The sequence below is a fragment of the Bombina bombina genome, chromosome 6 (genome assembly GCF_027579735.1).
Source record: "Bombina bombina isolate aBomBom1 chromosome 6, aBomBom1.pri, whole genome shotgun sequence".
NCBI classification, from domain to species: Eukaryota; Metazoa; Chordata; class Amphibia; order Anura; family Bombinatoridae; genus Bombina; species Bombina bombina.
In genome coordinates this window covers 1,152,766,281-1,152,787,531 of record NC_069504.1, presented here as the reverse complement: position 1 = coordinate 1,152,787,531, position 21,251 = coordinate 1,152,766,281, and the positions used below count along the sequence as shown (strand labels likewise).

At 43.1% G+C, this 21,251-nt stretch overlaps 1 protein-coding gene across 1 annotated transcript in view; it reads left to right on the top strand.

Moving 5' to 3' along the window:
• LOC128664933 (phosphatidylinositol 3-kinase C2 domain-containing subunit gamma) overlaps nucleotides 1-21,251 on the top strand; it is a 491,959-nt gene that overhangs the window by 283,360 nt on the left and 187,348 nt on the right. Inside the window, exon 8 of the mRNA XM_053719726.1 lies at nucleotides 5,092-5,272. Coding sequence (XP_053575701.1) covers nucleotides 5,092-5,272 — 181 coding nt within the window. The remainder of the gene's footprint in view (nucleotides 1-5,091; nucleotides 5,273-21,251) is intronic.

The following is a 21,251-nucleotide window of genomic DNA, read 5'->3' as shown; positions in this document are numbered from 1 at the left end:
AGGGGTAGAGATCTTGTGTGTGTTCTGTAGGGGGTAGAGATTTAGCGTGTGCTCTTTTGGAGGTAGATATCTTCTGTATGCTCTGTTGGGGTTAGAGATCTTAAGTGTGCTCTGCTCTGTAGGGGGTGGAGATCTCACATGTGCTCTTTTGGGGGTAGAAATTTTGCATGTGCTCTGTTGGGGTTAGAGATCTTGAGTGTGCTCTGCTCTGTTGGGGTAGAGATCTTGAGTGTGCTCTGCTCTGTTGGAGTTAGAGATCTTGAGTGTGCTCTGCTCTGTTGGGGTAGAGATCTTGAGTGTGTTCTGCTCTGTTGGGGTTAGAGATCTTGAGTGTGCTCTGCTCTGTTGGGGTAGAGATCATGCATGTGCTCTGTAGGGGGTAGAGAAATTGCATGTGCTCTGTTGGGGGTAGAGATGTTGAGTATGGTCTGTAGGGGGTAGAGATCTTGGGGGGTAGTTATCAAGCCGTCAACCTCAAATACGCTGGAATTCCGCAGCGTATTTGTGGCGAGGCTGATTCGCATAAGTTATCAAGCCCTAGATACCGTCAAAAGTAGAATTTTGTGACGTAAGCTTCGATCCGCCGGACTCAGTCCGACACAGATCGATTCTTACGTCACTTCAGATGTTCCGCACACAAGTGCGGCACAATCTGACTACTTTTGCTAGTTATCAAAAAACTAGCAGGTACGCTCGGCACTTTTACAGCCCAGCGTACCTGGTTTTCAATCCGCCGCCCTGGAGGCGGCGGATCCCATAGGAATCAATGGGAGTCTGACCATAGCGAAAGTACAAGTTCACTGCTGCCAGACATCCCATTGATTCCTATGGGAGATGTCTGCACCTAACACCCTAACATGTACCCCGAGTCTAAACACCCCTAATCTGTCCCCCCTACACCGCCGCAACTAAAAAAAAGTGTTTACCCCCTAAACCGCTGCTCCCGGAGCCCACCGCAAGCTATAATAAACATGTTAACCCCTAAACCGCAGCTTCCTGACCCCGCCGCAACTATAATATATGTATTAACCCCTAAACTGCCGCTCCCGGACCCCGCTGCAACCTATATTAAATTTATTTACACCGTTGCCACTGTAATAAACTTATTAACCCCTATCCTGCCCCCCACTACACCGCCGCTACTGTAATAAAATTATTAACCCCTAAACCTAAGTCTAAAACTAACCCTAACACCCCCCTAACTTAAATATTAATTAAATAAATCTAAATAATATTACTCTTATGAATTAAATTAATCCTATTTAAAACTAAATACTTACCTTTAAAATAAACCCTAATATAGCTACAATATAAATAATAATTATATTGTAGCTATCTTAGGATTTATTTTTATTTTACAGGCAAATTTCAATTTATTTTAACTAGGTACAATAGCTATTAAATAGTTATTAACTATTTAATAGCTTACCTAGCTAAAATAAAGATAAATTAACCTGTAAAATAAAAACTAACCTAAGTTACAATTACACCTAACACTACACTATACTTTAATAAATTATTCCTATTTAAAACTAAATACTTACCTGTAAAATAAACCCTAAGATAGCTACAATATAATTAATAATTACATTGTAGCTATCTTAGGATTTATATGTATTTTACAGGCAACTTTGTATTTATTTTAGCTAGTTAGAATAGTTATTAAATAGTTATTAACTATTTAATAACTACCTAGCTAAAAGAAATATAAAACCTGTAAAATAAATCCTAACCTAAGTTACAATTAAACCTAACACTACACTAACATTAAATTAATTAAATAAATTAACTACAAATCACTACAATTAAATACAATTACATTAACTAAAGAACAAAAAATAAAAAAAGCTAAGTTACAAAAAATAAAAAAAATAAGTTACAAACATTTAAAAAATATTACAACAATTTTAAGCTACTTACACCTAATCTAAGCCCCCTAATAAAATAACGAAGCCCCCCAAAATAAAAAAATGCCCTACCCTATTCTAAATTAAAAAAAGTTTAAAGCTCTTTTACCTTACCAGCCCTTAAAAGGGCCTTTCGTGGGGCATGCTCCAAAGAATTCAGCTCTTTTGCCTGTAAAAGAAAAATACAACCCCCCCAACATTAAAACCCCCCACCACCCACATACCCCTAATCTAACCCAAACCCCCCTTAAAAAAAAACTAACACTACCCCCCTGAAGATCATCCTACCTTGAGTCGTCTTCACTCAGCCGAGCAGAGATGGAACTGAAGAGGAGATCCGGAGCGGCAGAAGTTATCCTCCAAGGGGCGCTGAAGAAATCTTCCATCCGATGAAGTGATCCTCCAAGCGGCGCTGAAGAAGTCTTCCATCTGATGAAGTGATCCTCCAAGCGGCACTGAAGTAGTCTTCCATCTGATGAAGTGATCCTCCAAGCGGCGCTGAAGAAGTCTTCGATCCGGGCGATGTCATCTTCCAAGCGGGGTCTTCAATCTTCTTCTTCAGGGTCCATCTTGCAGACCTCCGACACGGAACATCCTGCTGGCCCGATGGACTACCGACGAATGAAGGCTCCTTTAAGGGACGTCATCCAAGATGGCGTCCCTTCAATTCCGATTGGCTGATAGGATTCTATCAGCCAATCGGAATTAAGGTAGGAAAAATCTGATTGGCTGATTGAATCAGCCAATAAGATTGAGCTTGCATTCTATTGGCTGATTATTTTACAGGTTAATTTCTCTTTATTTTAGCTAGGTAGCTATTAAATAGTTAATAACTATTTAATATCTATTGTACCTAGTTAAAATAAATTGAAATTTGCCAGTAAAATAAAAATAAATCCTAACATAGCTACAATATAATTATTATTTATATTGTAGCTATATTAGGGTTTATTTTAAAGGTAGGTATTTAGTTTTAAATAGGATTAATTTAGTTCATAATAGAAATATTATTTAGATTTATTTAATTAATATTTAAGTTAGGGGGTGTTAGGGTTAGTGTTAGACTTAGGTTTAGGGGTTAATAATCTTATTACAGTGGCGAAGGTGTAGGGGGGGCAGGATAGGGGTTAATAAATTTAATATAGGTTGCGGCGGTTTAGGGGTTAGTACATATATTATAGTTGCGGCGGGGTGAGGGAGCGGCGGTTTAGAGGTTAAACTATTTATTTAGTTGCGGCGAGGTGCGGGATCAGCAGGATAGGGGTTAATAACTTTATTATAGAGGGTGACGGTATAGGGGGGGCAGGATAGGGGTTACTAGGTATAATGTAGGTTGCGGTGGTGTCCGGGAGCGGCGGTTTAGGGGTTAATACATTTATAAGAGTTGCGGCGGGGTCTAGGAGCGGCGGTTTAGGGGTTAATAACTTTATTGAGTTGTGTGGGGATCGGGGGGTGCCGGTATAGGAGGTAGAACAGTGTCGTTAGTGTGGGTGCTTAGTGACAGGCTAGCAATAAAGCTGTAAAAAAGCCGAAGAACAGCGAGATCGGATGAGTGATAACTCTCACAGTTCGCTGCTCATCGCCCCGTACTTGGTGCACGGCTTTTTGACAGATTTATTGATAACTTAGGCAAATTTTTGCAGGTCCGCGGCGGCGATGTGAGGTGAGCTTAGGTGGGTGTATTGGGCCGGCGAAGGCAGGAAAAGTAGACGCGTTGATAACTACCCCCCCCTTGTGTGTGCTCTGTTAGGGGTAGAGATCTTGTGTGTGCTCTGTTGTGGTAGAGATTGTGTGTGTGCTCTGTAGAAGGTCGAGATTGTGGCAAACCTAGCCACTTCTGGACTATAATGTAAGAAAGGTTGTCTATAGGCTGTATATTGTGCTATGTAGATGTGACAGACCCTTCTGTCAGTACTGAAGGAGTTAACTGTGTTCAGCTTTAGCCTCAGCTATTGTGCACTGTCATTAAAGTTAGTGATAAACAGTCCATTGTTTAATCACCCTCAGAGAGCAGATGCTTAGGTGATAAGAAAAGCCAAATGTGTCTTGTGTTTAAATTGTTATCAGCTTAAGCAAGGTAAATCTATTGTATCATGTCAAGGGTGTGGGCCCTCCATCTAATGTACAACATTCTTTCAACCCCCATCTGGGGGGTCAGACCTGCATAAATACTAGGCATAGCCTTTTAATAAATGTCATTCTGTTTTAAACCTGAAAACTGGCTGGGTTGTGAATTGCTTATTCCCTATTCACGACATTGTTCCCTGGTGTTAACCCTTGGTATCCTGTTGGTACCGTTACAGAGATCTTGCATGTGCTCTGTTGGGGTAGAGATCTTGTGTGTGCTCTGTAGAAGGTAGAGATCTTGTGTGTGCTCTGTAGATGGTAGAGATCGTGTGTGAGCTCTGTAGAAGGTAGAGATCTTGTGTGTGCTCTGTAGAAGGTAGAGATCTTGTGTGTGCTCTGTAGAAGGTAGAGATCTTGTGTGAGCTCTATGGAAGGTAGAGATCTTGTATGTGCTCTGTAGAAAGTAGAGATCTTGTCTGTGCTCTTTTGGGGGTAGAGATCTTCTGTGTGCTCTGTTGGGGGGGTAGAGATCTTGTGTGTGCTCTGTTGGGGTAGAGATCTTGTGTGTTCTCTGTTGGGGTAGATATCTTGTGTGTGCTCTGTTGGGGTAGAGATCTTACGTGTGCTCTGTAGGGGATAGAGATGTTGAGTATGGTCTGTAGGGGGTAGAGATCTTGCCTGTACTCTGTTGGGGGTAGAGATCTTAGGGGTGTTCTGTAGAGGGGTAGAGATTATGTGTGTTCTCTGTAGGGGGTAGAGATCTTGCGTGTGCTCTATAGGGGGTAGAGATATTGAGTTTGCTCTATAGAGGGTAGATATGTTGCGTGTGCTCTGTTGGGGGTAGATATGTTGCACAACTTGCGTGTGCTCTGTTGGGGGTAGCAATCTTGGTGTTCTGTAGAGGGGTAGAGATCTTGCATGTTCTCTGTAGAGAGGCAGAGATCTTGTGTGTATACTGTTGTGGGCAGAGCTGTTGGGGGTAATGATCTTGGGCATGCTCTGTTGTGGTTTAGATTTTACACATGATCTTTTGGAAGAACATACAGATAAATGCTAATACTTTTGTTTGATTATTGTGTGAAAAATGTATGACATGGATTTTTCATCATGCCTTCAGGCTGCTCAAAAATGCTCTTCATCAGCCGCACTACAGAGGCCGGTTCCAAAAGGTACTTTCTGCTCTCGAGTTCTGTGTCGGAAAAACTCTAAATGATGAATTCCTGAAAGAAAAGAATCTTATCAGAATTTTACATGATATCGCTGAAAAAGTCAAGAACGCTCAGGACTCCAAGCGCCAGGTATTTAATTATATAATTTGCACAAAAGAGTCCGGACTGTATTTAAATATAAAGAATGAGGCAAATCATATATTGTAAGACAGTATGCAATGATTAGTAATACTGTCAAAAAAGCGTATAGCCTTATCCAGAGTGAAACAAACTTGATAATCCTGTATCACTGAGTTGCAACCACATAGATAATTCGTTTACCCTTTACACATGAAAGACTCATTACTATATTGAGTGAAAAGACCGGAGTAACCAACAATATAAGTATGGAAAAAAACTCACTTAATCCAGAGATGAGTATCCGTTGTAAATGAGATTCAGGTAAACAAATGAATGGTATCCCCTCCTCCTCCGTGGAGTCTGGTGCAACAGTTGCAGACACTGCAAAGATCTGAACAGCGTCCCGGCTTGTCTCTCAGATGCTGAAAGGGCTCCCCTACATTTCCCTTTGGTAAAGAGTAAATATAGGAAACAAGGTTTTACAGCACCGTAGAAAAAGACAGTAACCCAATGTAAGACGACAGAAAGGCTGATGATATATAATTAAAACATCCTCTTTATTAGTGTATCATGGATAAGAAAAACAAAGGCACAGTAGACACAGACCTGATTACCGCTGACGCGTTTCCTGCCCCATTAGGCACTTCATCAGAGCTAACTCACAGGTGTGTGAGGACTCCTTAAAACAAGGTGTAAACCCTCCCACACCTGGTGCATAGTAAATCACAAGTATTGACAAATCACATTTAAGACATAATACAAACGTAAAAATAGAAAAACTATACATACATTGAGATGGACTACAGAATAAAGAACAATCACCTAGATTTAGAGTTCTGCGTTAGCCGTCAAAACCAGCGTTAAGGGGTCCTAATGCTGCTTTTTACCGCCCACTGGTATTTAGAGTCAGTCAGGAAAGGGTCTAACGCTCACTTTCCAGCCGCGACTTTTCCATACCGCAGATCCCCTTACGCCAATTGCGTATCCTATCTTTTCAATTGGATCTTCCTAATGCCGTATTTAGAGTCTTGGCTGAAGTGAGCGGTAGACCCTCTACCGACAAGACTCCAGCCGCAGAAAAAAGTCAGGAGTTAAAAGCTTTCTGGGCTAATGCCGGTTCATAAAGCTCTTAACTACTGTGCTCTAAAGTACACTAACACCCATAAACGACCTATGTACCCCTAAACCCGAGGTCCCCCCACATCGCCGCCACTCTAATACATTTTTTTAACCCCTAATCTGCCACCTACATTATCCCTATGAACCCCTAATCTGCAGCCCCTAACATCGCTGACACCTACATAATATTTATTAACCCCTAATCTGCCCCCCCAACGTCGCCGCTACCTTACCTACACTTATTAACCCCTAATCTGCCGACCGGACCTCGCCGCCACTATAATAAATGTATTAACCCCTAAACCGCCTCACTCCCGCCTCACAAACCCTATAATAAATAGTATTAACCCCTAATCTGCCCTCCCTAACATCTGCGACATCTAACTTCAAGTATTAACCCCTAATCTGCCGACCGGACCTCGCCGCTACTCTAATAAATGTATTAACCCCTAAAGCTAAGTCTAACCCTAAACCTAACACCCCCCTAAGTTAAATATAATTTTATTCTAACAAAATAAATTATTTCTTATTAAAAAAAATTAATCCTATTTAAAGCTAAATACTTACCTGTAAAATAAACCCTAATATAGCTACAATATAAATAATAATTACATTGTAGCTATTTTAGGATTTATATTTATTTTACAGGCAACTTTGTATTTATTTTAACTAGGTACAATAGCTATTAAATAGTTATTTACTATTTAATAGCTACCTAGTTAAAATAATTACAAAATTACCTGTAAAATAAATCCTAACCTAAGTTACAATTAAACCTAACACTACACTATCAATAAATTAATTAATTAACTAAACTACCTACAATTACCTACAATTAAATCAACTAAACTAAATTACAAAAAACCCCCACTAAATTACAAAAAATACAAAAACTAAATTACATAATAATCATTTGTCCATAGCACTTAGTTAACCTCCACTACGAGAGTCATCACTTTCTGATAGTTTATCATTATACCTATGCCTACATATAATTTTGGTTAAAATTGAACTTATTATAAAATTGCCTGCCTGACCGCATTTGATATATGCTAGTGTGTCCGCTCTTGTTTTATCCAATATTTTATTTGGTTTTGAACTCGAGCAGGTCTCATTATGCTGTGTTTATATACCACTAACTTGCTTATTACGTGTAAGTCTCACATTGCTAGGAATGAATATATTTTGTAAAATACTATCAGAAAGTAATGACTCTCGTAGTGGAGGTTAACTAAGTGCTATGGACAGATGATTTCTAGGTCTGCTTAGTTTGAATGTACATATTCTTCCTAAAGTTGGTTCTATGTCTAATAATAAGGAATGTGCTCTGCTCTTTAATTTTGGTTAAGCATAGATGTGCAATTGAATAACTTTTGTCTTAAGTTTACTTGCAATTTGGAAACATTGTTCTTTATTCTGTAGTCCATCTCAATGTATGTATAGTTTTTCTATTTTTACGTTTGTATTATGTCTTGAATGTGATTCGTCAATACTTGTGATTTACTATGCACCAGGTGTGGGAGGGTTTACACCTTGTTTTAAGGAGTCCTCACACACCTGTGAGTTAGCTCTGATGAAGTGCCTAATGGGGCAGGAAACGCGTCAGCGGTAATCAGGTCTGTGTCTATTGTGCCTTTGTTTTTCTTATCCATGATACACTAATAAAGAGGATGTTTTAATTATATATCATCAGCCTTTCTGTCGTCTTACATTGGGTTACTGTCTTTTTCTACGGTGCTGTAAAACCTTGTTTCCTATATTTAATTATATAATGCTAGAGCTTAGTTCTGATACACTCTATTGTAATATTGGATGTGTCTGTTAGCGTACAAGGACTCAGTGCACCAGCACTTAATATTTATGATTAATGGAAAGAATATTCCAATGAGGAAAATCTCTATTTGTCCTGTGTTTCTTACGCAAAGGATTTCCAAGGAGCTCCCTCACACTTCAGGGAATCTTCTTACTAGAATAATATCAGATTTGGAAATTTGGTAAATATATTGGGAGCTTTCATATTGTGATTAAAGCTGTTAGGATTTTTAGCTTAGTTGTGTCTACAAACCATATTGAACTAGGAGTTGGTAGACACTTCCTGTCCACCAACTCCTTGTTTGACCCCATGCAATCTGGATTCCGCCCCAAACACTCAACTGAGACTGCCCTTACCAAGGTTACTAATGATCTTCATTGTGCTAAAAGTAATGGCCACTACTCCATACTCATCTTACTTGACTTCTCAGCTGCCTTTGACACAGTTGACCACCCCCTTCACCTACAGACCCTTAGCTTTTTTGGCCTCTGTGACACTGCTCTTTCTTGGATTCACTCTTATCGTTCTCACAGGTCTTTTTCTGTGTCATTTGCTGGTGACTATTCCTCTCCAATGCCTCTGTCTGTTGGCGTACCACAATGATCTGTTCTAGGTCCTCTTCTCCATTTATACTTCTTATCAAAACTTATCAACAGCTATGGCTTCCAATAGCACCTCTATGCTGATGTCATAAACCAAGCCTAAATCCAGACTAAAAAGAAAAAGAAAAGGTCTGGGAGGCTTTCTGCTCAAAAGGGCTGTGTGGGGATTTGAACCTGTGGCTCTGTGCTTAATACACTGTTTACTTATGTGTTGAGCCTCAGTCAGCTCTAGCAGTTGTGAAATTCAAATGCAATAGCATGCAACTTAAAAGATCTGTCAAATGTGTATTTGTCTAATTAAATTTTCACCTGTGCAATCACAGGTGCACTTAATTTTGAATATACTCAGAGACAATCCTGTGCAAAACCTCCCTATTTAAGGTTGGCTGTTAGGCTGCATATTGTCTTCACATTGTTTCTGCTTTGTCACAAGCCAGAACCTGTTTACTGTACTTCAGTACATATTTAGAAGAAGACTTCACCTTTGTACCTGTTTACAAGCTTGTTTCCTGCCTTGTACAAATCCTGTACTTCAGTTATTACCAGGAGAAAGACTTTACCTTTAAACCTGCTACCTGTTTATAAGTTTGTTTCCTGCTTTGTGCAAATCCTGCAATTCAGTTAATTACCAGGAGAAAGACTTTACCTTTAAACCTGTTACCTGTTTACAAGTTTGTTTCCTGCTTTGTGCAAATCGTACACTTCAGTTATTAACAGGAGAAAGACTTTACCTTTAAACCTGTTACCTGTTTACAAGTTTGTTTCCTGCTTTGTGCAAATTGTACACTTCAGTTATTACCAGGAGAAAGACTTTACCTTTAAACCTGCTACCTGTTTACAAGTTTGTTTCCTGCTTTGTGCAAATCGTACACTTCAGTTATTACCAGGAGAAAGACTTTACCTTTAATCCTGCTATCTGTTTATAAGTTTATTTCCTGCTTTGTGCAAATCGTACACTTCAGTTATTACCAGGAGAAAGACTTTACCTTTAAACCTGCTACCTGTATACAAGTTTGTTTCCTGCTTTGTGCAAATCCTGTACTTCAGTTATTACCAGGAGAAAGACTTTACCTTTAAACCTGCTACCTGTTTACAAGTTTGTTTCCTGCTTTGTGCAAATCCTGTACTTCAGTTATTACCAGGAGAAAGATTGTACCTTTAAACCTGCTACCTGTTTACAAGTTTGTTTCCTGCTTTGTGCAAATCGTACACTTCAGTTATTACCAGGAGAAAGACTTTACCTTTTGTTACGGTTACCCTTAGTCTCGCTGAGAGATGGACCGCTTAGTAGCCTGGATCCCTATTGCTAAAGAGGGGAGAAGCTGCTTTCCATAGTATTCTATATGAGTCTCGCAAATATAGAATAATCTCCCTTAGCTGCAGTACCGCTAGGATACCCTTCTGCCCACAAAAACGAGTCAACGCTGCGATTGAGGGTCAAACAAGAACTCAGGACTGGGATGCCCAGCCTGCTTTTTATTAAGGTTACATGCACACAGGGCACTCCCAGGGGGAGAGGGGGGGAAGCACAAAATCCCCCATCACACATTTAGATAGAGAGCACTGTCCTTTGACAGGCCACAATAGGATTACAGTACTTAAGATAACAAGTTTACAAGTTCATCTTATCAATTAGCAGTCTGGCTCCAGAGGTGATTAGACAATAGTTTCTAAAAGCTGAAAAAAAAGAGTTAACTCTTTATGAAATGATACTTGTTACGGTTTTCTTGGAGCCCTTCTTAGGCGCTGGCTTGCTGGTTCAGGCATTGCTGCTGGGAAATAAGCTCTTCACAACAAAATAACTAATGCTTCTGTAACAGTGCTCCCTTTCTGTGGAACACTCTGGCAGACACGGTCTGACCCCTTTTCGGGGCAGACTAAGGCTGTCCAGACCGCTGATTATGCGGGGCTGAGGTCGGTTTGTCTGGACAACCCGTCGGCGTTGCCATTCTGTTTCCCAGGTCTGTAAGTAATGGTGAAATTGAAGGGTTGCAACGATAAGCTCCAACGTAATAGCCTGCCGTTATCTCCAGAGACCCGGTTCAGCCACACCAACGGGTTATGGTCGGTGACCAGAGTGAACTCCTGACCATATAAATAGGGAGTCAATTTCTTTAATGCCCACACCAAAGCCAAACACTCCTTTTCGACCGCTGCATAGCTGACTTCGCGGGGCAGGAGCTTCCGGCTGATGTAGGCAACTGGATGCTCCCCTCCATCTTCGCCTACTTGGCTGAGGACGGCTCCCAGCCCGAACATGGAAGCATCTGTATGGACGATAAAACGTTTGTTAAGGGCTGGGGCCGCCAAGACAGGAGCGTTAATTAGAGCATTTTTGAGAGCCTGGAAAGCCGTTTCACAGTGGGGAGACCACAGGACCTGTCGAGGTAAGTTCTTCTTGGTCAAGTCAGTCAGGGGTTTGGCAAGTGTGCTGTAGTCTGGTACGAACCGTCTATAGTACCCTGCCGTGCCCAGGAAGGCTAGGACCTGAGTCTTAGTGATGGGGGTGGGCCAATTGGCGACAGCTTCTATTTTGGCCGGCTCTGGTCGCTGCTTTCCACACCCCACCCGGTGACCCAGGTACTGTACCTCGGCCATCCCAAAGTGGCATTTTTCTGGCTTCAGAGTCAGGCCAGCAGCCCGGATCTGATCCAGAACCATTCCCACATGAGCTAAGTGGTCCTCCCAGGACTCACTGTGGATCGCTATGTCGTCCAGGTAGGCGCAAGCAAAACTCTGGAAGCCATCCAGGAGCCTATCCACCAAGCGCTGGAATGTAGCTGGGGCATTCTTCATCCCAAACGGCATTACCCTAAACTGATATAAGCCGAATGGGGTGACGAATGCCGACTTGGGGATAGCCTCCGGGGCCAGGGGAATCTGCCAGTAACCTTTGCAGAGGTCAATAGTGGTCAGGTAATTTCCCCTGGCTATACGATCGAGTAGCTCGTCTACCCTGGGCATAGGGTAAGCGTCCGTCACGGTATTTTCATTGAGCCTCCGATAGTCTACGCAGAACCGGGTGGTCCCATCTTTCTTGGGCACCAAGACAACTGGGGAGGCCCAGGGACTATCGGAGGGCTCAATTACCCTGAGCTGGAGCATCTCATCGATCTCCTTCTTCATTCCTGTCCTAACTGCTTCGGGGATTCGGTACGGAGCCTGGCGCAAGGGAGCTTGTCCCGGAGTATCTACCTGGTGGGTGGTTAAAGTAGTGTACCCTGGCTTCGGGGAGAAGGTGAGGTGTTTAGACTGGAGGAGTTGGTTGAGCTGCTCCCTTTCAGTGGGGCTAAGTCGGTCTCCTATCTGAACCTGCGCCACTATACCTGTGGGGATGCTCTTTTCTAATAGGTCTGGAATGGGTAAACTGTCGGGGTCTTCCTGAGGGGAACAACATACGGCCGTCACGTTCTCTGGCCGCTCAAAATATTCCTTGAGCATGTTTACATGGAATGTCTTTCTAAGATTGTTGTCGTGGCAGCTAGCTATCACATAAGTGGTGTCTCCCCTTTTCTCTACGATCTGGTAGGGACCCTGCCAGGACGCCTGCAATTTGTCTGTCTTCACCGGCTTAAGTACTAACACCTTTTGTCCTATGGTGAAGATTCTCTTTCGGGCCCCCCGATCGTACCATACTTTCTGTCTTCTCTGGGCCAACTGGAGATTAGCCCGCACGGATTTGGCTAATTGCTCCATTCGGTCCCTGAGTTCCAGCACGTATGGCACAATGGGGACACCGTCAGCCTCCATCTCTCCCTCCCAGTGCTCCCGGATCAGGTTTAGGGGTCCCCGTACCTTTCTTCCGTAGAGCAACTCGAAGGGAGAGAACCCTGTCGTTTCCTGGGGCACCTCCCGATAAGCAAATAGGAGGTGCGGCAGGAAGCGTTCCCAGTCTCGGTATTCCTGAGTGAACGTCTTGAGCATTTGCTTGAGGGTCCCATTGAACCTCTCACACAGCCCGTTCGTCTGGGGGTGGTATGGGGAGCTCAGGAGGGACTTAATTTTGCAAACCTGCCAGAGTTGTTGGGTCAATTCAGCCGTAAATTGGGTGCCTCGGTCGGATAGGATTTCTTTTGGAAATCCTACCCGGGAGAACACCTGTACTAGTGCATTCGCTACCGTATCCGCTTGTATGTTGGATAGGGCGACAGCCTCTGGGTACCTGGTAGCGTAGTCCACTACGGTAAGAATGTATCGCTTACCGGAGGGACTAGGGGTAGCCAGTGGTCCCACTAGGTCAATAGCAACCCGGCTGAAGGGTTCCTCTACAATGGGCATATTTACTAGCTGGGCTTTAGGGTGATCGCCTCGCCTTCCTACTCGTTGACACACATCGCAGGTGTTACAGTAAGTTCTAACGTCAGCGTGCACCCCTGGCCAAAAGAACGTGTGAGTAATGCGGTGTAGGGTACGGGTAACGGCTAGGTGGCCTGCTAAGGGGATGTCGTGGCCTATTTTGAGGATTTCTTGACGGTATTTGTGGGGCACTACCAGCTGTCGCCTACGCTGTCCCCTTTTCTCTGTCCAGCGGTATAGTTTCCCTTTTTCCCATAAGAATGTTTCGTTATCTGCCCCGCCCCCTCCGGTCTCTGCTCGTTCCCGGTACTTTTGTAAGGTCGGGTCAGTCTTAGACTCTGCCTCGAAAGCATCTGGGGTGTCCCAGGGTATGGGGCCTAACCTGTCAGGCAAGGTCGGGGTAGGTCTTACCTGTGTCTCCCGCACTGGTGAGAGCTCTCGCTCCGTCCGGGCTTGGGCCCGTGTAGTCACTGGGTCCGCCTCGTTGTTGCATACTGGAGCATAGGCAGAAGTCATGGGGCCCAAATCGTTGCCCAGTAGTACTTCGGCAGGTAAATTATCCATTAGGCCCACGTTCACAGCCCCCTTTCCCGCTCCCCAATCAAGATGCACTTTAGCTGTTGGAATTTTGTACACATCCCCCCCCCCCCGCCACTCTAACGGCCACAGTCTGTCCGGATCGCTTGTGCTCTGGCACCAAATGACTCTGTACCAGCGTGATAGTAGCCCCTGTGTCTCGCAATCCCTCGGTAGATCGCCCCTCGAGCCATACCCTCTGCCGATGGTGCTGGCGGTTATCTGAGGCAGCATATACAGGGTCTGCCTCGTGAAGCGGCCCCACATATCCCTCCATAGGGGCCTCTTGGTTAACACAGAGGGCCCGGGCCGGACGATAGGACCCAGAGGGGTAATTGTAATTCCTGGGTGTCTGGTGCGTATTAAGGGGGCAGCTAGCCATGAAATGCCCTGGTTGCTTGCATCGGTGGCAAGTCGGTCTGGGACGCTCAGAGCTGTTATTGGGTGGTCCTGAGTGTCGGACGGGCCTTGTGGGCACCGGGGCTCGGAATTCAGTACGAGGGGGTGCACGGTAAACCTCTCTGGGTTCGACCCGTGCTGGAGCTCGGTAGTTCATGGGTTCGTGAAGACGGGAGTCATAATGTTCATCGGCCAATTTGGCTGCTTCTTCTAAGGTAGAAGGCCGCCTGTCTCGCAGCCATTCCTTCCCTTGCTGTTCCATGCCATTATAAAAATGTTCTAAGAGAAACAATTGTAAAATTTCCTCCCCAGTCACCGCTTTACTTCCGCTCAGCCAGTGATTTGCCGCTCTCCGCATTCGGTGCGCCCATTCCATATGGGTATCGTTAGGCTTCTTTTCCGTGCCCCGAAACTGTCGGCGATACGTGTCCAGAGTTACAGCGTACCGTCGCAACAGTGTCTCCTTAACTAGCTCATACTGTGTCACTTCCTCAGCACCCAGAGTACGAAAGGCTTCCAGGGCTCGCCCGGATAGTTTCCCAGACAATATTGTGGGCCACTCTCTGTTGGGAATCTGGTGCAGGGCACATTGCCTTTCGAAGTCCGCCAAATATTCATCAATCCCTGTCTCGCTCTCTAGGAAGGGTCGAAATGCCGCATAGGGTATCTTGGGCCTCCCAGCATTTTCGACAGGGATGATTACCTGCGGGGCTTCAGCATTGCGGTGTGCATTCGCTAGGTTGAGTTCGTGGGCTCGAGTCTCTCGTATATCCTCGTCCGCCTCTGCCATCAACTGCTGTACCAATTCCATGGAGGGGTTCGGCCCGTATAATGAGAGCCTTTCCCGAACAATCCTGGTTTTTTCGTCACTAATCGTGGTCGGTGTTTCCGCCATTGTGAAGCTCTGATCCAGTTCGGTCAATTCTGCGATCAGCTCTCTCCTCGGCCGGTTGCTGGCGTACCCCCCTCTGCTTTCAAGTAAATCCTTTTGGGTTGTACGCTTCAATTTTTCGTAAGCGCTCTCCATCCCTTCTGTACCTCTCCTAGGAAATCCAGGAAAATCCCGCCGCTGCCGCCAAATGTTACGGTTACCCTTAGTCTCGCTGAGAGATGGACCGCTTAGTAGCCTGGATCCCTATTGCTAAAGAGGGGAGAAGCTGCTTTCCATAGTATTCTATATGAGTCTCGCAAATATAGAATAATCTCCCTTAGCTGCAGTACCGCTAGGATACCCTTCTGCCCACAAAAACGAGTCAACGCTGCGATTGAGGGTCAAACAAGAACTCAGGACTGGGATGCCCAGCCTGCTTTTTATTAAGGTTACATGCACACAGGGCACTCCCAGGGGGAGAGGGGGGGGAAGCACAAAATCCCCCATCACACATTTAGATAGAGAGCACTGTCCTTTGACAGGCCACAATAGGATTACAGTACTTAAGATAACAAGTTTACAAGTTCATCTTATCAATTAGCAGTCTGGCTCCAGAGGTGATTAGACAATAGTTTCTAAAAGCTGAAAAAAAAGAGTTAACTCTTTATGAAATGATACTTGTTACGGTTTTCTTGGAGCCCTTCTTAGGCGCTGGCTTGCTGGTTCAGGCATTGCTGCTGGGAAATAAGCTCTTCACAACAAAATAACTAATGCTTCTGTAACACCTTTAAACCTGCTACCTGTTTACAAGTTTGTTTCCTGCTTTGTGCAAATCGTACACTTCAGTTATTACCAGGACAAAGACTTTACCTTTAAACCTGCTACCTGTTTAAAAGTTTGTTTCCTGCTTTGTGCAAATCCTGTACTTCAGTTATTACCAGGAGAAAGACTTTACCTTTAAACATTCTACCTGTTTACAAGTTTGTTTCCTACCTTGTGCAATTACTGCCCTTCAGTTATTACCAGGAGAAAGACTTTACCTTTAAACCTGCTACCTGTTTACAAGTTTGTTTCCTGCTTTGTGCAAATCCTGTACTTCAGTTATTACCAGGAGAAAGACTTTACCTTTAAACCTGCTACCTGTTTACAAGTTTGTTCCCTGCCTTGTGCAAATCCTGCACTTCAGTTATTACCAGGAGAAAGACTGTACCTTTAAACCTGCTACCTGTTTACAAGTTTGTTCCCTGCCTTGTGCAAATCCTGCCCTTCAGTTATTACCAGGAGAAAGACTGTACCTTTGAATCTGCATCTCTGCTTACTTGTTTGTTCCTTTCCACTCCTGGCGTATGTGGACATAACATACCTGAATAGTATATATTTATAATACCCTGCAAGTATTTGCTCAAAGTATTTTGTTATTTAAATAAATCTGTTATCTTTTCAATCTATATGGCTTCTACTAATCTTCATTTAAAGCAACTGTTCCAGACAATGAGGCTCTCACAAAATATTCTGAGACAGAACATGACAGAATGTGAAAACCATAAAAGAGAGCCCTCTGGGATTATTGCTGTATTGGAAGCGGTAATGAAGTTTATTAAGGACATACTGATTAACTTTATGGAGCTGGTGGAAACGTTAAATCTCTATTTGTCCTGTGTTTCTTATGCAAAGGATTTCCAAGGAGCTCCCTCACACTTCAGGGAATCTTCTTACTAGAATAATATCAGATTTGGAAATTTGGTAAATATATTGGGAGCTTTCATATTGTGATTAAAGCTGTTAGGATTTTTAGCTTAGTTGTGTCTACAAACCATATTGAACTAGGAGTTGGTAGACACTTCCTGTCCACCAACTCCTTGTTTGACCCCATGCAATCTGGATTCCGCCCCAAACACTCAACTGAGACTGCCCTAACCAAGGTTACTAATGATCTTCTTTGTGCTAAAAGTAATGGCCACTACTCCATACTCATCTTACTTGACTTCTCAGCTGCCTTTGACACAGTTGACCACCCCCTTCACCTACAGACCCTTAGCTTTTTTGGCCTCTGTGACACTGCTCTTTCTTGGATTCACTCTTATCGTTCTCACAGGTCTTTTTCTGTGTCATTTGCTGGTGACTATTCCTCTCCAATGCCTCTGTCTGTTGGCGTACCACAATGATCTGTTCTAGGTCCTCTTCTCCATTTATACTTCTTATCAAAACTTATCAACAGCTATGGCTTCCAATAGCACCTCTATGCTGATGTCATAAACCAAGCCTAAATCCAGACTAAAAAGAAAAAGAAAAGGTCTGGGAGGCTTTCTGCTCAAAAGGGCTGTGTGGGGATTTGAACCTGTGGCTCTGTGCTTAATACACTGTTTACTTATGTGTTGAGCCTCAGTCAGCTCTAGCAGTTGTGAAATTCAAATGCAATAGCATGCAACTTAAAAGAACTGTCAAATGTGTATTTGTCTAATTAAATTTTCACCTGTGCAATCACAGGTGCACTTAATTTTGAATATACTCAGAGACAATCCTGTGCAAAACCTCCCTATTTAAGGTTGGCTGTTAGGCTGCATATTGTCTTCACATTGTTTCTGCTTTGTCACAAGCCAGAACCTGTTTACTGTACTTCAGTACATATTTAGAAGAAGACTTCACCTTTGTACCTGTTTACAAGCTTGTTTCCTGCCTTGTACAAATCCTGTACTTCAGTTATTACCAGGAGAAAGACTTTACCTTTAAACCTGCTACCTGTTTATAAGTTTGTTTCCTGCTTTGTGCAAATCCTGCAATTCAGTTAATTACCAGGAGAAAGACTTTACCTTTAAACCTGTTACCTGTTTACAAGTTTGTTTCCTGCTTTGTGCAAATCGTACACTTCAGTTATTAACAGGAGAAAGACTTTACCTTTAAACCTGTTACCTGTTTACAAGTTTGTTTCCTGCTTTGTGCAAATTGTACACTTCAGTTATTACCAGGAGAAAGACTTTACCTTTAAACCTGCTACCTGTTTACAAGTTTGTTTCCTGCTTTGTGCAAATCGTACACTTCAGTTATTACCAGGAGAAAGACTTTACCTTTAATCCTGCTATCTGTTTATAAGTTTGTTTCCTGCTTTGTGCAAATCGTACACTTCAGTTATTAACAGGAGAAAGACTTTACCTTTAAACCTGTTACCTGTTTACAAGTTTGTTTCCTGCTTTGTGCAAATTGTACACTTCAGTTATTACCAGGAGAAAGACTTTACCTTTAAACCTGCTACCTGTTTACAAGTTTGTTTCCTGCTTTGTGCAAATCGTACACTTCAGTTATTACCAGGAGAAAGACTTTAACTTTAATCCTGCTACCTGTTTATAAGTTTATTTCCTGCTTTGTGCAAATCGTACACTTCAGTTATTACCAGGAGAAAGACTTTACCTTTAAACCTGCTACCTGTATACAAGTTTGTTTCCTGCTTTGTGCAAATCCTGTACTTCAGTTATTACCAGGAGAAAGACTTTACCTTTAAACCTGCTACCTGTTTACAAGTTTGTTTCCTGCTTTGTGCAAATCCTGTACTTCAGTTATTACCAGGAGAAAGATTGTACCTTTAAACCTACTACCTGTTTACAAGTTTGTTTCCTGCTTTGTGCAAATCGTACACTTCAGTTATTACCAGGAGAAAGACTTTACCTTTAAACCTGCTACCTGTTTACAAGTTTGTTTCCTGCTTTGTGCAAATCGTACACTTCAGTTATTACCAGGAGAAAGACTTTACCTTTAAACCTGCTACCTGTTTACAAGTTTGTTTCCTGCTTTGTGCAAATTGTACACTTCAGTTATTACCAGGACAAAGACTTTACCTTTAAACCTGCTACCTGTTTAAAAGTTTGTTTCCTGCTTTGTGCAAATCGTACACTTCAGTTATTACCAGGAGAAAGACTTTACCTTTAAACCTGCTACCTGTTTACAAGTTTGTTTCTATAATCTATATGGCTTCTACTAATCTTCATTTAAAGCAACTGTTCCAGACAATGAGGCTCTCACAAAATATTCTGAGACAGAACATGACAGAATGTGAAAACCATAAAAGAGAGCCCTCTGGGATTATTGCTGTATTGGAAGCGGTATTGAAGTTTATTAAGGACATACTGATTAACTTTATGGAGCTGGTGGAAACGTTATGTCTCCCAACCGAAAACTTTTCTGAAGTTACCTCCCAATCAAACAAAGGTTGTAAAGAACCCTTAACAGAAGAGGAAAAGACTAGGTGAAGACGACTTAACCTTTGTTTTTATTGTGGGGGAACTGGTCACAGGGTGTCCAGTAAGACCCCCCTAGAGGATCAAGTTGAGATACAGCCAAGTCTTAAATGGACTCTGATGCTAAGGGAACAAATGATACTTCCACTAGCAAACTGAAAGATACCCCTGGAGAGGACCCAGCTATGGAGAATACATCTATTCTACAATCAACCATTTCTAGCACGCTACAAGAAATGGTACCTGATTTGAAACAGATGGTCATTGAGAGTACAACTTCAACTACATCCACTACTCATGTCACTGCCTCTGTTTCTACATCTATCACATTGGGGAACTCTGCAAAAATACCTCCTGGAAATCCTGCACATTACCTTGTCTCTGCTCTGGCTGGAGATTCTTCTAACGGAAGTCACTCTTCAAAAGTGACAAACCTTCCAGCTGAATCAGACTCTGCCAAATCTAAAGATCCACACCTCTCTGCACCTCCTTCACCCAGCTACTCATTGACTGAGGAAGAATTGGATGATATGGTTGATTTGGATATATATGACACCAATAACGAATTCCTTGACTCTGAAGGAGAGGTCATATCCTACCCGGAGGTACTCTACCCATCAGCCAGTGCATTGCAAGCTGTTTGGCATAATCATGAACCTCCAAATCAAACCAATCTTTGTATTTCAACTCTTGTTATGCCCACAATGGAATCTTCTATGGATCCCCCAAACTCAGGCAGCTGCTCCAAGGAAAGAATCAACTTCATCTGAATGTATTAGGGCTTCAAATGGAACACTGGTTCCTAAAACTGCTCTTCAGATGTTTGAAAAGGCTTTGAGCGCCCGGAGTGCACTCTTTGGAGGGGGCATCTGTCACGAACCAAGCCTCCAGACTAAAAAAGAAAAAGAAAAGGTTTGGGAGGCTTTTTGCTCAAAAGGGTTGTGTAGGGATTTGAACCTGTGGCTCTGTGCTTACTACTCTGTTTACTTATATGTTGAGCCACAGCCAGTTTTAGCAGTTGTGAATTTCAAATGCAATAGAATGCAACTTAAAAAATCTGTCAAATGTGTATTTATTTAAATTATTTTTCACCTGTGCAATCACAGGTGCACTTAATTTTGAATATACTCAGAGCCAATCCTGTGCAAAACCTCCCTATTTAAGGCTGGCTGTTAGGCTGTGTTACGGTTACCCTTAGTCTCGCTGAGAGATGGACCGCTTAGTAGCCTGGATTCCTATTGCTGAAGAGGGGAGAAACTGCTTTCCATAGTATTCTATATGAGTCTCGCAAATGTAGAATAATCCCCCTTAGCTGTAGTACAGCTAGGATACCCTTCTGCCCACAAAAACGAGTCAACGCTGCGATTGAGGGACAACCAAGAACTGAGGACTGGGATGCCCAGCCTGCTTTTTATTTAGGTTACATGCACACAGGGCACTCCCAGGGGGGGAAGCATAAAATCCCCCATCACACATTTAGACAAAGCCCTTGGACAGGCCACCGCAGATAACAAGTACACACAAGAAAACAATTGAGTCCTTCTTATCACCTAGCAGTGAATGCTTATCACAAACTTAATTACAGTACACAATATGCTAGGAAACCTGCCTCAGAAAATAGTTTTCTCAAAACTGAACAGAGTTAACCCTTTATGAAATGATACTTGTTACAGTTTTCTTGGAGCCCTTCTTAGGCGCTGGCTTGGCTGGTTCAGGCATTGCTGCTGGGAAATAAGTTTCTTCACAACAAAATAACTAATGCTTCTGTAACAGTGCTCCCTTTCTGTGGAACACTCTGGCAGACACGGTCTGACCCCTTTTCGGGGCAGACTAAGGCTGTCCAGACCGCTGGTTATGCGGGGCTGAGGTCGGTTTGTCTGGACAACCCGTCGGCGTTGCCATTCTGTTTCCCAGGTCTGTAAGTAATGGTGAAATTGAAGGGTTGCAACGATAAACTCCAACGTAATAGCCTGCCATTATCTCCAGAGACCCGGTTCAGCCACACCAACGGGTTATGGTCGGTGACCAGAGTGAACTCCTGCCCATATAAATAGGGAGTCAATTTCTTTAATGCCCACACCGG